Below are 17,147 nucleotides of genomic sequence, written 5' to 3' on the forward strand. Positions count from 1 at the left end.
AGCAAAGTTGGCTTCCTGCCCTAGCTCTGTGAGCCTCTCCCAGTGTCTCTGGCTACAGGAACACCCATGTCAGCTGTGGACACAGCCCAGACAGGACCCCCAGTGACCACAAGAGGCAGGGACCAGCAGAGAAGGGCTGAGCACACTCTGCATTACACAGGACAGATGCTCTTCTCAACAGGCATCACCAATGCTTGGTATGGCAGAAGAGCCCAGGCCCTCCTGCAGCCCTGAGTCCCCACCAGAGACCATCCCACACACAGAGGGGACCTTGTCTGTAGCTATAAAAACTTGGATAAGAGGGCAGGTTTTCCCAGGGGTTGGTTACTGTGATGTGAGCCCATCCCTGTGGTTCACCAGGCACCCCAGATATAAAAATACAATACCTGGCTTTACAATATCACAGCTCAGTAACTGTACAACATCCACTTTTGCAAAATACTCCCCTGGCTTTATAATCTACAATCTTAATAAAAAAACCAACAATCCAGTCTGCTTTATGACATATTTAGACCCAAAAAAGGCAAAAGGGGCCTTGCAGACAAGGGAGAGCAAGGAGAGCAGTTGCAACGCAGGGCTTTAACCTGCCACAGGTTCATAGACCCCAGAACAACTCCCTCAAGACCACCTTCATTTAACCCCTCATTTAGTTTCAGCCCCATACAGATGTAGTTCCACTCAGTTCAGAAGGAAACAGACAGCAAGAGCATCTGCACATCACTCAGACTTTTAAGTGCATGTCCCTCCCCCTCACAATCAAGGGAGCTCTCAAGGGTTTTTATAGGTTTCTAAAATCAGAGTGCATGAGGACACTATGCTGTTGCCATCCTAACTGCCAACCAAAGCCTCCTCTTCCAGCTGAAAAGGGGCATCTCACCCTCTCCAGTATGTGTCCAGCTTCCACAGGGTGCTGGTGCAGCAAGTGGAGAGCCAGGCCCCGCCACAGCCCCTCTCACCCTATCCTCAAAATTGACCCTAAATTTGTGTGATCTGGTACACAGAAATCTCACTTCTAAGAAAGAAGTTCAATATTTGATGGTTAAATTGTAAAAAAACAAGTTTATTTGAAAAAACTCAAGCCTCTTAACATGAATTCTGATCAACATTTACTAGAACTTGAGAGCCATTAACCTGCTCCACGTACGTTGAGATATTTTCCAACACTAAAAAATAAAAAATAAATACGTACAAATTCTTTCTTCCCCCATACGTGTCCTAGATCTGAGAGGTTCAGCATCCACCGCCTTAAGATCTCAGTTGAACAGAAGCAAGTAAAAGAGGTTTCTCTAACAGATAAAAGAGCAAAAGCAGAAGAAGTCTCAGGGATGTACCATCTCCACCCACCTCACCACTCTGCCCAAGGTTAGGCACCCAAAACACTCAGCTGGATGGGATGCTCTGGTGGAAGCCCACCCCACGGGCAGGATGGGGCAGCACAGCCAACAGCAGCGTGAATGCCAGCACCACAACCTGAGCCCATTTCACATCACCCAGCACTGGGCTGAGAAGAGGCACTATTGAGGCAGAGTGGGGAGGCAGGGGGGACCCCAAGGAAGGCTTGGGCAAGCAGGGCTGCCACAGCCCTGGAGTGGGTGATGTTGCCCAACAAGAGCCTCAGGCATCTTTCTTCAATCTGAATATCCCGTGAGAGAACAGCTACAAAAACAGGGATTTTAAAGAACTACAGTAGCTAAAGTGTTTTTAAAACATACCTAAAGACCACCTAAAGAGCCAGGAGGCACTGGGCATGGGGGTTAAGGAGCACCTTGCCCCATGCCTGCATCTCCCCTGCAGAGGACCTGCAGTAAGAAGCGTGTGAAGCAGTATTCATCCAGGGCCGGCCCTGAAGCCCATTGTGCTTCAACAAATCCAGTATCCTGCTTTTTATGGCTTTTTAACAACAAAACTCCCCAAAGCACACACATATCTCCCCCCACCCCCCAACCCCAAGCAGAATACAGAGATAAAGCACAGTTTAGAGTTAAGGCTTGTTCAGATTCAGCTAGATATGGAGATTGTAAGGCACATATTAGTACATTCATGTTACTGTTAAAAAGCCAGACTATAAAAGCCCCCCTGCCCCTGGACACACGAGGATACTGCATGTGTAGTCCTGTTACCTTTGTTTAACACAGATGGAAAGACAATTCAGAGCCTGTTTAAAAATGAACACCCGGTTTAAACACTTCTTACGGCCACCCAGCGCCAGCAGAGCTCTGCCCTGGCCACCGCACCAGGGCAGCAGCGCTTCCCCCACACTCCGGGATTAAGACCGGTCCCTCACATGCGGCTCTCCTCCTCTTTGACACCATCCTCCACATTCTTCTGAGGTGAGGGGGCCACATCATTTTTTGCCTCTTTCTGCTTCCCAGCCTCATCAATGTTGGTCTCTTCATCCTTCCCTTCCTTCTTCGCTTTCTCCTCCTTGGCCACCAGGCGATAGTTGATGCCCATCCCGATGAAGAGGTAGATCCCGGAGATGATCAGGACAACCCCGCAGGCCCAGTAGGTGTACTTGTAGTCACCATACATGTCATTGAGTTTCCCTAGAAGGCAAGGGAGGGTACAGTTTAGCAGGAAGCCCCCAGAGCACCTCAAAGTCATGGAGATATTCCCAAGAGCAACCCAAGCCCATCACACTCACGTTCAGACAATGACCTGTCCCACATTCCTTTATTCCCTATTCCCCTACCCTGTGCCAGGGGTTCAGATCCCACTTCCTTGGCCATTCCTCAGATGCTGGGGTGGTCTCCTGACCACTGCCCCATGGCTCAAGGGAACCCACCATCACTCAGCAAGTCCAGACAGGACAGCCAGAGTCAAAGAATCATAGAATCATTAAGACTGGGAAAGACCATTAAGATCATGAAGTTCAATCACCAACCCAGCACCACCCCATTAAAACCATGTCCTCAAGTGAGTTCTCCAGGCACAGCACACCCTACCTAGCATAGGGGGTCCCAGAAGAACAGGGCAGCACTCCACGATGGTCACCAGGCCAACAGCGCTGGAGAACCGCTGAGCTCCCACCAGGTCCATCAGGGTCTCAAACAGGATCGAGCTCAGCCAGCCAAAAGCAAAGCCAAAGAAGCCAGCATAAATGCAGAAGCCAGCATAGCTGGTGGACATGGGGACCAAGAGGTGGCAAACCCCATTGTAAATAATAGAGATGGCAAAGAAATACTGGATGCGGGGTCTGACCCACTTGGTGTTTGCCACCAGTCCCATGGAAGGTCTGGCCACCATGTCCACGAAGGCCAGTATGGAGAGCAGGAAGGCTGCAGAGTCACTAGCAATCTTCTTGCTCTTTGCATAATTGCTGAGGAAGACCAAGGGAGCAAACAACCCGAAGAACATGATTACATTGCCTGACAGATAGAGCAGGAAGCCCCTGTGTGTGAACAGAGATAGGTCCAAGAATTTGTTGATTGTCTGGAAGAATGAGCTCTTCTTCTTGGCCTTTCCATCAATGAGGTCCGTGCTGGTGTCACCATCATCCTTCTTCCCTGCTTTCCCAGCCTCATGCTGCCCTTCCTTATTGGCCTCTTTCTTCAACTGATCCGGCTTGGGACCTATGGGCCGCATCAGGGATCCAGCCACGCAGCAGTTCAGCAGGAGGCCACCCAGGATGAGGAAGCTGCCACGCCAGCCAAATATGCCAAAGAAGAGCTGGTTGACTGGTGCCAGGGTAGAGAGGAAGACAGGGCTGCCTGCCATTGCCAGCCCATTGGCCAGTGGACGCTTCTTAAAGAAGTACTTGCCAATCATGGTTAAGGCAGGGTTCAGGTTGAAGGCAAGTCCAAGGCCTGTAGGAGAGAGATAAGGGGCTCAAGGCTTGGATGCCTCCAGCAGCATTGGCAGAAGGGCTGGTAGGACAAGTGGGGTTTCAGTTCTGGGGAGTTCACAGCTTTATTTCCAACTTAGAATAATGGAATCATTTAGGTTGGAAGAGCCCTCTAAGATCACGGAGTCCAACCATTGCCCCAGCACTGACAGGTCCCCATTAACCCATGTCCCCAAGTGTGACATCCACATGCTTTTTGAACACTTCCAGGTATGGTGATTCCACTAGTACCCCAGATAGTCCATTCCAACAGCTGATCCACCCACTTCCCAGCTGGCTTGAGCAGGAGTCAGCCCCTGCTGCCAGCTAAAGAGGCACCTAGGCAGTGACAAGAATCAGAATTTACGCAAATTCAGACATCAACTAATAATTACTGGGTTGAAGTTGCTCCTTTCACTGCCCCACTAGGGCAGAGCTATCACTTACCCCCTATGACCCCAACACAGAAGTAGAGCTCCTCCACCGTGTTGCAGAAGGAGGCTGCAATCAGCCCACAGCCGGAGAGGCAGCCGCCTGCGATCATGATGGGCCGGCTGCCATACTTGTTCACCAGGATGCTGCTGATGGGACCTGAGCAAATAAAGGAGATGCACCCAGAGAGGAGTTATTTTTGCATGAGAGACCAAACACACACATGCAAGCACACTGCAACTTTACTGCCAGAGGATTCCAGCTTTCACACAGCGTTGCTTCTCCCAGCGAGGGAACTGGAGTAAGGGGAAAGGACAGGAGGTTCAGAGGCAGCTGGAGATAAGAGAATCACAAAATGGTTTGGGTTGGAAGGGATCTTAAAGATCATCTTGTTCCAGCTCCCTGCCATGGGCAGGGACACTTTCTACTAGATTAGGTTGCTGCAAGCCCCATCCAACACAGTCTTGAACATTTCCAGGGATGGGGCAGACACAGCTTTTCTAGGCTTTTCTGTGCCAGGGCCTCATCACCCTCACAGAAGAACTTCTTCCTAAATATCTAATCTCAACCAACCATAAGAGAGAATTGCTGAAGCACAGAAAGCTTTGACTTCTCTGAGCAAGTTGCCTTCTGTGGGCTGAAATAGGAGCTGCCCAGCCACCAGCTGCCCCCAGAGACAGGGCTTTGGGACAGGCTGAAGCCACCTGCCTCATGCTGTACTGTGGGCTCTGCCCTACTTGTGGCCATGCATCCACCATGGGCTGGGGTCTCAGCCACAAAGCAACTGCACATCTCCTGCCAAAGGTTTCTGATCAAGACTAGATGAAGCTGTGAGGAAACACCTTCTCTGGGTGCAGATGAAGCTCCCCAGGGCTTGGGGAGAAGCAGCACTGCCTCAGGAGAAGGGGTGCTTCTGTTTTCACTGCTGCCTCTAATGCAGACAGGGCCCAATTGCCCTTTTAAGTGCTTCAGTATCAGGAGCTTTAATCCAAAGCAAACAGTGATTAGAGACTGCCAAGCATGCTCTACAGACACTAAAACATATTTAAATACACTGAATGAACATCCATTGAATATTAACAGACCTTGCTTTGCCATTAACAGACAGAGAGGTTGTCAACATGTTATTCATGGGTCCTCAGATGGTACTTGACCTTTTTGCCCAGTTTAAACAAAGCCTGGAGCAGGTTACAGAAGCCTTGGTGCTGCAGAGGCTGCTCCCAGCCCCACAGCATTGTGCTCTCTGCTACCAGAGCTCCAACACAATGCCACCAGGGATGGACCATGGCTCTGGTCCTGTGAGAGGCAGCAGCAGCAGCACCTGGAAGCTGCCACATCACAAGTCCCACAGAGCACTCAGCACTTTGCAAAACCTGGACCTTAAACTCAGCAAACATGATGCCCCTAAAGAGCCTAATGGCAGCCACAGCCTTTCTTCCGGGAAGTCCACCTGGAAATAGCAGGCTCCAAAGGCAATCAGCAGGAAGCCACCCAGCTGGACAGTGCCAGCTACTCTAGGGGCAATTTTCCCCACCCCCCCCTCTTTTTTTTTTTTTAAAGGAAAATAATTCACACCCATACCTATTTTCTAGATTCACTGGAAGCATTTTTGACTAAACATTACCTGATCTAACTTGATTGCTCAAGCTGTCAAAGACATGTAAGTAATGGAATCTAACCCCAACGTGGGGCTGACAAAGGAGCATTTGACACCATGACATCCATGCATCCCAATGGTGACTGCACAGGTTAGCCGTAGGGAAACGTGCTGCTTCCTCACACCTAGACCCACAGGACAGAAGCTGCCTCAGCTCTGTGAGATTCTACTACTCCAGAGGATGAACTACTTTTTCAGCCTCCAAGCAAGCAGGTGTCCTAGGAGACAGGGAAAATGGGATGCACACTATGACTGCTCCAGTGCAATTCAGATTCTGTAAAGGGTCTGGTTTCAGGCAGGAATGAATGGGGCAGCAGCGATTCCTGTACTTCAGCAGCTGGAGGATGAATAAAAAGTCCTGAGATGGAAGTGAATCAAGAATCAAGCTGGACTCAAGAATCGAGTCCAGCTCCTGGCTCTGCACAGGACAAACCCAACAATCCCACCTTCTGCCTGAGAGCATTGTCCAAAATGCTCCTTGAGCTCTGGCAGCCTTGGGGCTGTGGCCACTGCTCTGGGAAGCCTGTTCAGTACCCTACCACCTTCTGGGGGAAAAATGCACCCAGGTAGATCTGGGGTACTTTCAGCGTCCCTGCCACCAGCATATGGACAAGCAGCTCAAGACCAGCAGCTGCTGGAATTTAATGGCAACAGTTTAGTGGAAGCAGGAGAGACAGTATCACCATGGAGGGAGGGGGACAAGGGGCCAACCAACCACTACTCCTCTACTGGAGAAGGGAGTTCTTACCCCTGCTGCCAGGCAGCTCCAGACAGTGCCCCCAGAAGAACCAGCTCTGAACTATTGAGAGAGGAGGAATGTCCCAGATTGGTTCTCATTAAGGCAGTTACACAGTTTACAAGCTTGTTACAACATTGGAGCAGGGAAATGTGCTGGTCGCTTCGCTAGCTGAGCGAGGACAAAGCAGAGCCTGTTCCCTGCAAAGGAAAAGCCTCGTGCTCAGCCGGGAGCTGACATCAGCTCCTTTGGATACACAAATCCAACAAGGCTGCAGGCAACTCGCCAGCTGGGGACTGGCAGCAGGGACAAGCTCCTATTTGCCTCTGAAGTGGCCACAACAGCAGGCTCACAGTGTTTCTTTCAGCCCAGCACAACACTGTGTTTGCAGGCACATACAAGACCCCAGGGTGAGACCAGGAGCACTCTGCATGCTCCTCATCCATTAAAAACATGCATAAAGTACTCAGCTTGAGAGTTAAAAGCCTTCAAAAGGCAGCTTCTGAAGGACAGGGGAGGGAGGGGAGCCATTTTAGTTTAGATGGGTTTCCCTTATTCTGCTCATGTCTCTGTACTTCCAGTGCACACTACCATCCTCGAACAGCACAAGCTGCCTAAAGCACTGCTTGGCACCAGCAAGCAATAACACATGGCACGAGGCTTCAGTGCACTCAAAGCACAACTGAGCTGACGAGAAACTGAGGACAGATCCCTACATACACCCACTATTCCCTGAACTGAAAAAAAAAAAAAAAACCAAAAAAACCCAATGTCTTATCTGAAAGTGCCCCTAAGAGCAGGGCTGCCACATGTAGCACAGCAGCTCCCTGGCCTTCAGGGGGATGTTGGGAGTACATTCAGCATCTACAACCCACTGTAATAAGGACAAGGGCAGAATTACACAAGTCATAATTCCCCGGAAAGATTTTATAGCTTTGCAGAGGAGGACAGATTAACCTGGTTTTTGCATTCTGGGCATTAAATGGAACTTTCTGAGCAACCTCCTTTAAGAAAACTCATTAAGGGAGGTTTTGCTCTCAGATAAGGAGAGAATTCAAAGTGTTAGCAGAATTTTGGTTGTTGTCACTACAGCCAGGTGGGAATCACCAGCCCCAGCAGGAGAGCAGCATCTTGTGCTGTGATGCAGGAGCACAAGTACCACTGCCTCCACCCCACTTACCTCCTGCATACATAACAGCCAGCATGATGGAGGAGATCCAGGAGACTTTGCTGCTGGAGGCATTGAAGATTACCTCAATCTCTTTGAAGAACACAGTGATAGATTTGGGGAAGGCATAGGAAAAACCAATGGAAATGAAGGCTCCGATGACCACAGCCCATCCCCATCCTCCTTCAGGAGGAGTGTATCCTACGGGGCCTCCAATGGCCGGTGGCATCTTGAATCAAGTCGGCGATGATTCCGTTGGGGATCAAAGATCTGCAAAGGACAAAGCATTGCCTCAGCTGAAAGCAGAATCTCTGCTCCTGGCAAACAACTGCACAGCTCAAGCTCTGTTAGCAAGGCTGACAGTGCACCAGTGCCCCCACCACCATGAGGAAAGTTGATCCACGAGGTAAGAGCACCCCAGGATCACCAGCAGTGGGCCACTCCGAAGCACACACTCGGATTGCAGCTGGCCTTTAAGAGCCCAGTCAGCACACATTTTTAAGTGACAAGTGTAAGACGTGACACCCTGACCTAAGCTGGAAAGGGCAAGCAGTGTCTGTGACAGCAGCCAGGACTCATCTGCACAGGCAGAGCTCCCACAGCATTTCCAGGAGTGTAACCCCAGCACTGCAAAATCCCAGGAAGCCCCAGGCCACCTAGAGCAGGAGCTGCACACCAAGGTTATTAAATGCAGACACACTGAGGGGAAGTAAGTCCCCATGCATGAGCTGAACAGGACACTCCTCTTTCTGCTGAAAAAGGGCAGTTGGGTGTCACAGCACACCCACCATCCCCAAAGGTCAGGGGCTGTGGCTAAACTTAGCCTGAGCGGTGACCAAGGAAGGCTCCCATATGCCACCAGAGAAGGGGGAGGTGGATCCACACAGAGCAGTCCCAGCAGAGCCTGGTTCCCCTGAGGCTTGGCCCTGGCAGGGCACCTCCAGACCCAACTGCATCCAAACCCTCCTCCTCAATCAAAAGGGCTACGGCAGGTTTCACAAAGCACCCAAGTATAAAAACAATTCACCTAAAAAGTTCAAAACTAGAAGTGACTAGAAAACAAAATAATCAGGAAAATGTCATTCAGGTTTGCTGAAGTGTGGAATCCCCTTGCAGAGGTTCATTGGGAGCAATCCAGAGGCCATCAAGGTCAGGCTGTTCATGCATGGGCCCACACAGCAGCAGAACTAGATCACACTCCAGAGCTGCCATTACTCCAAATGAAGGCTGGTCCAGGCAGCTGAGAGCAGCACAAGGCATCACAGCAAGGAACTGTAGCAAGGGCAGCTGCTCACAAACAAGGGTCATAACATGCAAAGCAACAGATATCATTACCAGCCCCAGAACTCCTGTGTACCCCCCAGTGATTTCAGAAGGCATTTTCTGATGGACTGCAGCCCTCCCCAGCCTCACAGCCAGAAATAGCCCCACCTCGCTCACCCATATTAAGCACCACCAGCCAAGGGGACAGTATTAGGCTCCCTTCACCAGAGCCCACCCCTCACTCCGCAGCTCTCTGCTGCTCAGGTTTGCACTCGAGGAAAAAGCCACCTTTGAGCAGGAGAGTCTTTTCCAGAGCTCCTGAGGTCATACCAGGCAGAGTGACAACTTCAAAGCAGTGTGGTGCTGGCTCAGAGAGGTGCAGCCTCCTATTTATAGCCTGTATCCACCCCAGCTCACAGTGATTAGCATCTCATCCATGGCTGCTGACATGCCAGCGTCTACCTGGCACATCCCTACAGCACACACTACAGGACTACGGGCTCCTGCCTTTTCACTCGCTCTGTGTCACTTGGTGCACATCCAAGGCTAGGATCCCGGTGTCCTGGTCGAAGCGCAGCTGGTGATCCAGAGTCATGGGGAGATCCTGCTCCTTCCTACCTGGCACTGGAGGTACTGGCAGCAGTTATCTGATACAGCACCAGGTTTGCCAGAGCCACCTGACACCTGGCTGCGGTGATGCCCCAGACCCACACAGGGCGAGAGGAAGAAAAGCACAGGAGGTCGGATTCTGTAAGCTGCTACGACTAGTTTAGCGTGATCCAGACAATGATTTTTCACTGGCAGGGTATTTTCCTGAATCCTGGCCAGTGCAGCACATGACCATCATGAGCAGCTCCAAGCCACCCACCACTCCAACAAAGGAATCATTGACAGGACGCTGCCCTTGGCACGTCCACAGCTGAACTATGCCCAGGAGCCAGAGCCTATTTCTTCCGATTTCCTCTCTGGGACTCAAGAGGATGAGCCCATATCTCTGGTGTCTGGCTGCAGGCAGAACCCTGGGCCAACACACACCTGTGGGCACCCAAATGGGACCAGCCACTGAGGGAACAGCCAGGCTCCACAGAGACTCCCAATGCAGTCTGGTCTCTTAGAAAACAGAGCAGCCCACCCACCTACCATGAGCACCGGGAATTGCTGAACACACCCTCCCCACAAAAGCTGCACACTGGAGCTTCTGCCACCTCTTGCTTTGAGTCACACTGAGCTTTCACAGCCTTCAGTGAACCCTAATGCATCATCCAACCACACTGATTTATCCAAAATATTTTTGAAAGCTCAAACTACCAGGTGTTGGCTATAAAAGTGCCCAGCAAGGACTATAATCTACTTGTGAGCACTAATTAAAACTACAGGCAATAAAAGCCATCCAAGGCAAAGGCTGAGGAGGTTTTGATGAGGTGTTGGGGATTTTTCCCTTTTGTTCCTGAGACATATACACTGGTTTAATTCTTTCACTGCTCCCAAGGAGCTCAACTGCTCCAAAATGACTGTGGCTTGGTTAATTTATTTTTTCTTCCCCTACAAGCAGCATTTCTCCTCCTGCAGCTGCTGAGGTGGCATCTCTCTGTAAAATAAAAGGCTTCTGGCAGGTTAGACATGACCTCTCTTGCATTGCTGAGGCACAATGAAAAACCTTGAGCTGAACAAGGTTTTGAGACCAAAGATTCCCAAAGTCTGACGCCAGAGATTTACACAAGGAGTTTTGCATGCCACAACACTCTTCCCTGACTCACTGAAAATCCTTATTAAGAAAGACCAGTTTTAGAAAGCTCATATTTCAACTGCATTAGGCTTCTTGATGATTTACTCCTTGCCCCCACACAGAAGTAGCATCAAACAAGCGAGGAAAAAAAATAAAGCACATGTAAGGCAGCCAGCCCAACTAGAAAGATTCCTTCCCCTTTGCAAAAAGGGAAATAAAAAATCCAAAAACAACCAGAACACATAGTTATGACATTTTCAGCTCTGTTTTGGAAGAGATGCAACATGTAAGATGTGATCAGAAATCAAATTCACAGCTTCCAGGCAGCCAGCTACGGTTTGCCCTATTAGGAAATAAAATAACCATATTTGCAGTAATTAAGACTGATGAAACCACGTAATGACTGTGAGTATCACAACTGCTACCTATAAAAGGTCCTGACTAATCTGCAGGAATGGGTAGCCTACAGCCACCCTCCCCTGCACAGCAATAGTGAGAGCAGGAATTGAGACAATGAGGATGGTATCACCTCAAAACAGGTCCCTCAGGACACTAAACCCCTGCCATCTCCTAGGTCCCACCCACAAGCAGTTATCCTTTTTCCAAAGGGGCCTGGAACAGTAGGATTTCAAGACTTTTAGTTACATAATGCAGTAAATTGCTGCACTTTCAAAAGCCCAGATTGGCAGAACTCCAGCACAGAAAGACAGAGGCTCACATTTATAGGGCACTGCAAATGCCCCAAAATATTTCTGGGGCAAAGCCTTTATTTAAGTGGTTCACATTGCTCCTTTTTGGGGTCAAAGGAAGAGGGACATTCCCTCCATCCAAGCAGAGGCCCTGCGCCCAGGTATAACACACCTCTGTCTCTACTCACACATCCCTCCAGCTCAATGCTTCCCTACACACAGTGGCATCTGCTGCCCTTTGAGCTCACAAAGCCTTTCCCCTGGAGCAGGGCTCTCAGAGTGCCTGGGAACTGGAGCAGGGCAGGCAGGGAGCCTCAACTCTTGCTCCCTAGAGCAGGACAAGCCAAGAGACCCATGTCTTTCTCCCACAACCCACCAGCAGCCTAGTGCCCACACAGGTTTGTGCTGCTGCCAGTAGAGGTTCATCTGGCATCTTAGCAGGTGTGAAATCTACAGTGGCTCATCCCAGCCCTGCTGTCTCTGCTTTCTGTTCCTCCTGTGCTCCCCCAGCTTCTGAGATGGACATAGCATTGTCCAGAGAAGGATCTCCACAGCAAAAAGATGTCCAGGGATGTCCCAGCTATCCAACGGCCATTTGGGTGCCTTGTGCCCTTGTAAGCTGGACCCAGCCTTTGGTCTGGGAGTGCCATCAGTGAAACACCTAGGCCAGGCAGGATGGGCACAAAGCTGCCCCTTGTTAGCAGCAGAGATTGCACTCCCTGAGGGAGCTCTTCCCTCAAGCCCTCAGCAGAAAGGGGGATGCTGTTCCCCAGGCGCTCATTCCCATCAGCCCAGCCCAAAGAATTAGTCACACCAAGCCCAGCTCACCACAAGAAGCTCTTCCAGTGCTCAGCACAGGGCCATAAGGCCATAAACACCCATGGGACATTTGCCCAACATGGGGAGCTGGCAGGCTCCCAGCATCTCTCCTTCTGATCCCTGAAACTAAACTGAGACCTCTTGCTGGGGAAATGAAGGGGCTGGCAATCACCAGCTGTTCGCAGCCCATAACACTCTATAGCTTCAAATTTGGCCTTTTTCCGGCCTGAAGTGAGATGAAATAAGATTGTCAGGAGTTGAGACACCACTTTCACCAGTTTTAAGCGGGTTTAGAGCATTATGCACAGAGCTCTAATTCCAGCAGGCACCCACAGCCAGGGTTTAACCTGGCAGCACATGGCCTACGTGACTCCCCAGCATTTCCAGGGGCTCTGCATCAGGACAATAGTCAATTGAGGCCCTGCTCAGCCCCAGCCTTTGCTGCTGGGGTGAGCCAAGGTCAGCAGCACAGGCAGGGCTCACTCAAGGCCAGCAGCCCGCACAGGCAAGCTCAAGGTTTTGGCCAGAAGCAGCCCAGCACACTCAGCGCCTCTTCCCACCAGGAATGGCCAATACACTCCCAGACATGCCCCGGTCTGCCGGCCCGGTGAGCCAACACCAGCACGCAGACAGACAGACGCCATGGGGCACAGCATTGGCAGCTACCCTCCTCCAGCTCCCCCACTGGCAGCACAAGCCTCAGCCCGCAGAGGCACAGATCATCCTGCTCACCCCACCGAGCACAACCATGGTCTTTCCCTGGACACTCACAATTGGTCCCTCAGGTGGACACAGCCCCTCAGCCCCCAAAACACTCCCAGCATGGCACAGGGCAAGAAAGGCTGCAAGCTGCCCTGCAAAGTGAGATGTTGGGATACTTTGTTGGCAGCTTTGAGGGAAGCCAACCAACCAGAAATAGGAGCAGCTATTTGTGTCCACCAGAGAAGCTCCCATCTGGGGCTGCTGTGCCTGGTTGTTAGCATCAGCAATGCTCAGTAAGGACCAACCATCTTACTGGTGTGAGAAAGCATGAAAACAAGCTTCAGCAAGCTACCAACAAGCCCAAGGGAGAAAGCCTGGCTTATTTCTACAACAGAGCCTGGCTGTAGTCATGGCTCTTCTAGAGCCCTCTAACCCAAAACCCTGCAGCCAGAGGGGTTTGCAGACCAGTTACAAGAATATTATGTGAAGTAAGCAGCTCTTGCATGTAGTCTGGGCTCACATCAGCTTCAGCCCCCAGCACAGCACCTACAGTCCCCCCTCTGACTGTCCTCCCATCCCTAGGGAAAGGGATTCTCACGGCACCAGCTGCCAGCCAAGCCCCTGTCTCAGGAGGGGACAGCAGATGCTCAAGCCCCTGCACAGGGTTTCCCAATCACACCCTGAGTACAAGCTGTGCTCTGCCAGGACACAGAGTTGATCCTCCCCACACTAGCGGTGCTCAGGAACGCTCCCAGGACACCCTGTGCCTGCCCAGAAATCCTCAGAATGAGAAAAATGCAGTATGGAATAGCATCAGCATTTCTTCATTAGAGACCTGCAATGCCAGCCAGAGACAGCTCCAGGTGTCTTGGCAAAGCAGGGGGCTGCAAAAATCACAAAAAGTCACAGCAGTTTCCATCACAATGAACTGGCTGTCCCTTCCCTAAGAGCAGGAGTCTGAATTTTGATCCCAGCCACTGCCACATTATTGCTACCTTCAAGCCCTCAAACCACAGATGAGTAAGCACCAGGATGGAGGTGGGACATGCACACCAAGGACTCAAAAGCACAAGGGCAGAGGTGGGAGAAGAGGTCACACCAAGGACCCAGGAGTACACAGGAGGAAGTGGGACACTCACACTGAGAACCCAGCCCTCAAACCAGGACCAAGGCAGCACTTCATAGAGGCAGGAGGAGGTCACACCGAGGGCCCAGTAGCACTCCAGTGATTGTGGTTTCAGTAATTAACTACAGCCCCACATGGATTTCCCTTAGCTACAGAACTACTCTGCAGCGGCTCTAAGGACAGTGAGTCATACCGGTAACACTAGTGAGAGGCTCCCACTTTCTTAAGAGTCTGTTATAGGCTGATTCCAGAGGAGGAAACGGGAAAAGCCATTAAAGTGCAACAGTAGATTTGCACTAGAGGGCTTAATGTGATGCACCTCCCAAGCCTACGTGCAGCTTTTCAACTCCTCATAAAGGTGATATAAAATGACAGCATGAAAATCAATGGGTATTTTCCACCTTAGCCGCCAGATAAATCAGGCCAACTGTGCCAAATAGGAGCCAAGAGAAAGCACACGCGACCATTCACACCTTTTCCAGGTAACACCTCCTGAAAGGGAACAATGTTTCACACCTTCCCAAGGAGCTAGGACAGCCACAGGCACCCCCACAGAGAGATTTGCCATACACCAGCAGAACTTGTTTGTAATTAGGAGGTCCTTCACCCCAGCGGTTCATCTAAGACCAAGGAAGTTCCTTCCCAACAAAGGCTCTATCAGGAACTTGGGAGTTTCTTCACACCCAGCACAGCCCAGCTGCTCCTTGCCCTGGCCCATTTCTGAGCACTGCTGACACAGCCAAGGAAACCTCAGTGCAAAGACACTCAGGGGAATCCAACAGCACTAAATTACCTCACTTAGCATGAAAATGGGATGCCTGTGCACCACAAAAAGACTTAAGGCTCACAGAAAGGCACAAAACCAGAATCATTATACCTGCTTCCTTGTGATGCAAGAAAGAAGAAAACCCACCTTTTTCCTCAGAAAAAAAAAAATTGAAGCTGGAGAACATGAGTGACCGTTGTGTAAAAGGTCCACATTTAAGGGGCAGGGTGTGAGCACTCAGGTCATTTACTGTTTCAGACACAAATCCCACCTCTCCTGCCGAAGATACAGTTCACAATTTCCTTATGATCCTCCTGTTCACACTAATCCCCTTTGCCTGAGTCAACTTTCAAACCCTCCAGCACTGTTCACTTTCATGATGCATTTGTGCACCCTTCAGCTGCAGGCTCCTGCCCGACCTGCAACACCCACCCTGGGTGAAACAATCCAGCAGCATGTCTGGAGCCCAACCCCGCTAAGCTCACCCAGCATCTCACCCTGGGGCCAGCAAACACCTGCCAGATGTCACCAGGCTTCAACCAGAGCAGACCCCAGGACCAGAGCTGGTAGGTGCCGGCTCTGGGAGTGTTCTGGCAGCCCCTTGCTGCCCAGCGAGTGTAAGCTACCACCGGCCACCACTGAGTTCCAGCAGCCCCAGCTTCCTGCTGCTGGTCATCGCAACGCCTCGCTGACTGACTGATTCACGCACCAGATGCACGCCCCAAACACGTATGGGCCATCAAGACCTTACTACCACGTCGTCACGGAGCAAGGCAGAAACGAGCGCTAAAGGCACCTTTCCTGCAGCCGGAGCACGGTTCCGCATCTATCCTGCGCAGCCAGCAGGGGATCACGGTGCTGAAGGACTTGGGTGACTCACCCACCTGAGCAGCCTCGAATACCCGAGGTCCAGCTCTGAGCACCTGCCAAGAGGAGTCACCTGAAGGCCGGTATGAGCGGCATCGCGATGTAGTGCTCACCCAGATGCTGAAGGCTGCACGAGTGCTCCCCATGGGGACGGGGGGGGGGGGGGGGGGGGGGGGTAGCCCCGTTCACCCCAATACCGCAGACCCACTCCCAGGACGTGGCTCCCATGCAGCTTCCAGGCCCTCCCTGCCTTTATCAAGAGCCAAACACAAACAGCGATCACCTCTTCCCTGCGCCCCGGAGTTTATCGAGCACCCTCAAACGGTGCGGAGATTCCTCCGCGCGGCCCCACAAACACGCGGGGGGAGCGGCCTGAGGGGCCGGGCAGGGGAAACGAGGAGCTCCCCAGGACAGGGAATCCCCACCTAGGGCAACGGGGCTACCCGGGGCCACCACCACCCACCCTCACCGTTCGCCGGGAGAATGAGGCCTGGGAAACCCCCACCCCAGGGCGCGACTGCCGGCGAGAGAGGGACGAGGGCGGTCGGGGCAGGGCACTGAGGGATCCGCACCACGCGGCCATACCAGAGCGGGAACAAAACATGGCTCCCCCCTCTGCTCGGGGGCGGGGGAGACCGAAGCGGCGCTTCCAACACAGCCAGAAACGGCGGTGTGGAACCAACTAACCACCGAACGGATGTGCTGCGCGGCCGGCCACAGAGGGGTGCCCCCGCCCCAAGAACGGTCCAGGACCATCACCGGCTCCAGGACCTCACAGCCGGGCCGGGAGCTGCGGCCCCGGGGAGCGCGGAGCCGCCAGAGTGCGTGGGGCTCCCAGAGCCGGGGCCCGACCCCGAGGCCCCCCCCCCCAGCTCGCCCGTCCCGCCGCGCCACGTGGGCCGCCCGCGCCCTACCTGCGGACGGTGCCGGTGCCGCCGCCGCCGCCGCCGAGTGCGGCTACCCCCGCCCCCGCCGTTATAAGGGCGGCGGGGCGCGGGGGCGGGAGCGGGGCGTGCCCGGCCGCGCTCCGCCCCCCCGGCGCGCCACGTGCGCCTCGGGGCCCCCCCGACCCCTGCCCGCCCCTGCGAGCCCGCGGCCGGCGGGACGGGCCGTGCGCCCCGGCACGTACCGCCCCGGCACGGACCGCCCCGGCACGGACCGCCCCGGCACGGACCGCCCCGGCATGGACAGCCCGGCACGGACCGCCCCGGCACGGACCGCCCGGCACGGACCGCCCCGGCCCCATGGGCCCCCGGTGCCGCCGGGACGGGCTTTGGGGCCGAGTGTGCCGGGAGGCCGGCCCGGATGACACTGCCCGGCGCAGCGGCAGCGCGGGACTTCCCTGAACTTGTCCCACGGAGTGACTCGGCGCG

The 17,147-nt window shown here is 52.8% G+C and overlaps 1 protein-coding gene across 2 annotated transcripts; it reads right to left on the reverse strand.

Moving 5' to 3' along the window:
• Positions 1-1,039: 1,039 nt before the first annotated feature.
• On the reverse strand, positions 1,040-16,777 carry SLC16A1 (solute carrier family 16 member 1). 2 transcript variants are annotated; one of them, XM_053964106.1, is made up of 5 exons: positions 16,689-16,777; positions 7,829-8,086; positions 4,271-4,414; positions 2,946-3,806; positions 1,040-2,546 (listed from the first exon to the last, which is right to left on the reverse strand). In XM_053964106.1, the coding sequence occupies exons 2-5, from the start codon at positions 8,043-8,045 to the stop codon at positions 2,281-2,283; spliced, it is 1,488 nt and encodes a 495-aa protein (XP_053820081.1). In that variant the 5' UTR covers positions 8,046-8,086; positions 16,689-16,777; the 3' UTR covers positions 1,040-2,280. The 2 variants fall into 2 exon arrangements, with proteins under 2 accessions (XP_053820081.1, XP_053820082.1); XM_053964107.1 differs by lacking the exon at positions 16,689-16,777 and adding an exon at positions 16,462-16,482.
• Between the last annotated feature and the right edge of the window lie 370 nt (positions 16,778-17,147).

Source organism: Vidua chalybeata, chromosome 24 (genome assembly GCF_026979565.1).
Source record: "Vidua chalybeata isolate OUT-0048 chromosome 24, bVidCha1 merged haplotype, whole genome shotgun sequence".
Taxonomy (NCBI): Eukaryota; Metazoa; Chordata; class Aves; order Passeriformes; family Viduidae; genus Vidua; species Vidua chalybeata.

Bases quoted from the DNA above. Each gene is read 5' to 3' on its own strand.
- SLC16A1 (XM_053964106.1), bottom strand. From the start codon at position 8,045: ATGCCACCGGCCATTGGAGGCCCCGTAGGATACACTCCTCCTGAAGGA. The intron at 3,807-4,270 runs GTAAGTGATAGC...TCTCTCCTACAG, and splicing joins CTGTGTTGGGGTCATAGGGG to GCCTTGGACTTGCCTTCAAC. The intron at 2,547-2,945 runs GTAGGGTGTGCT...CTTGCCTTCTAG, and splicing joins TCTGGGACCCCCTATGCTAG to GGAAACTCAATGACATGTAT.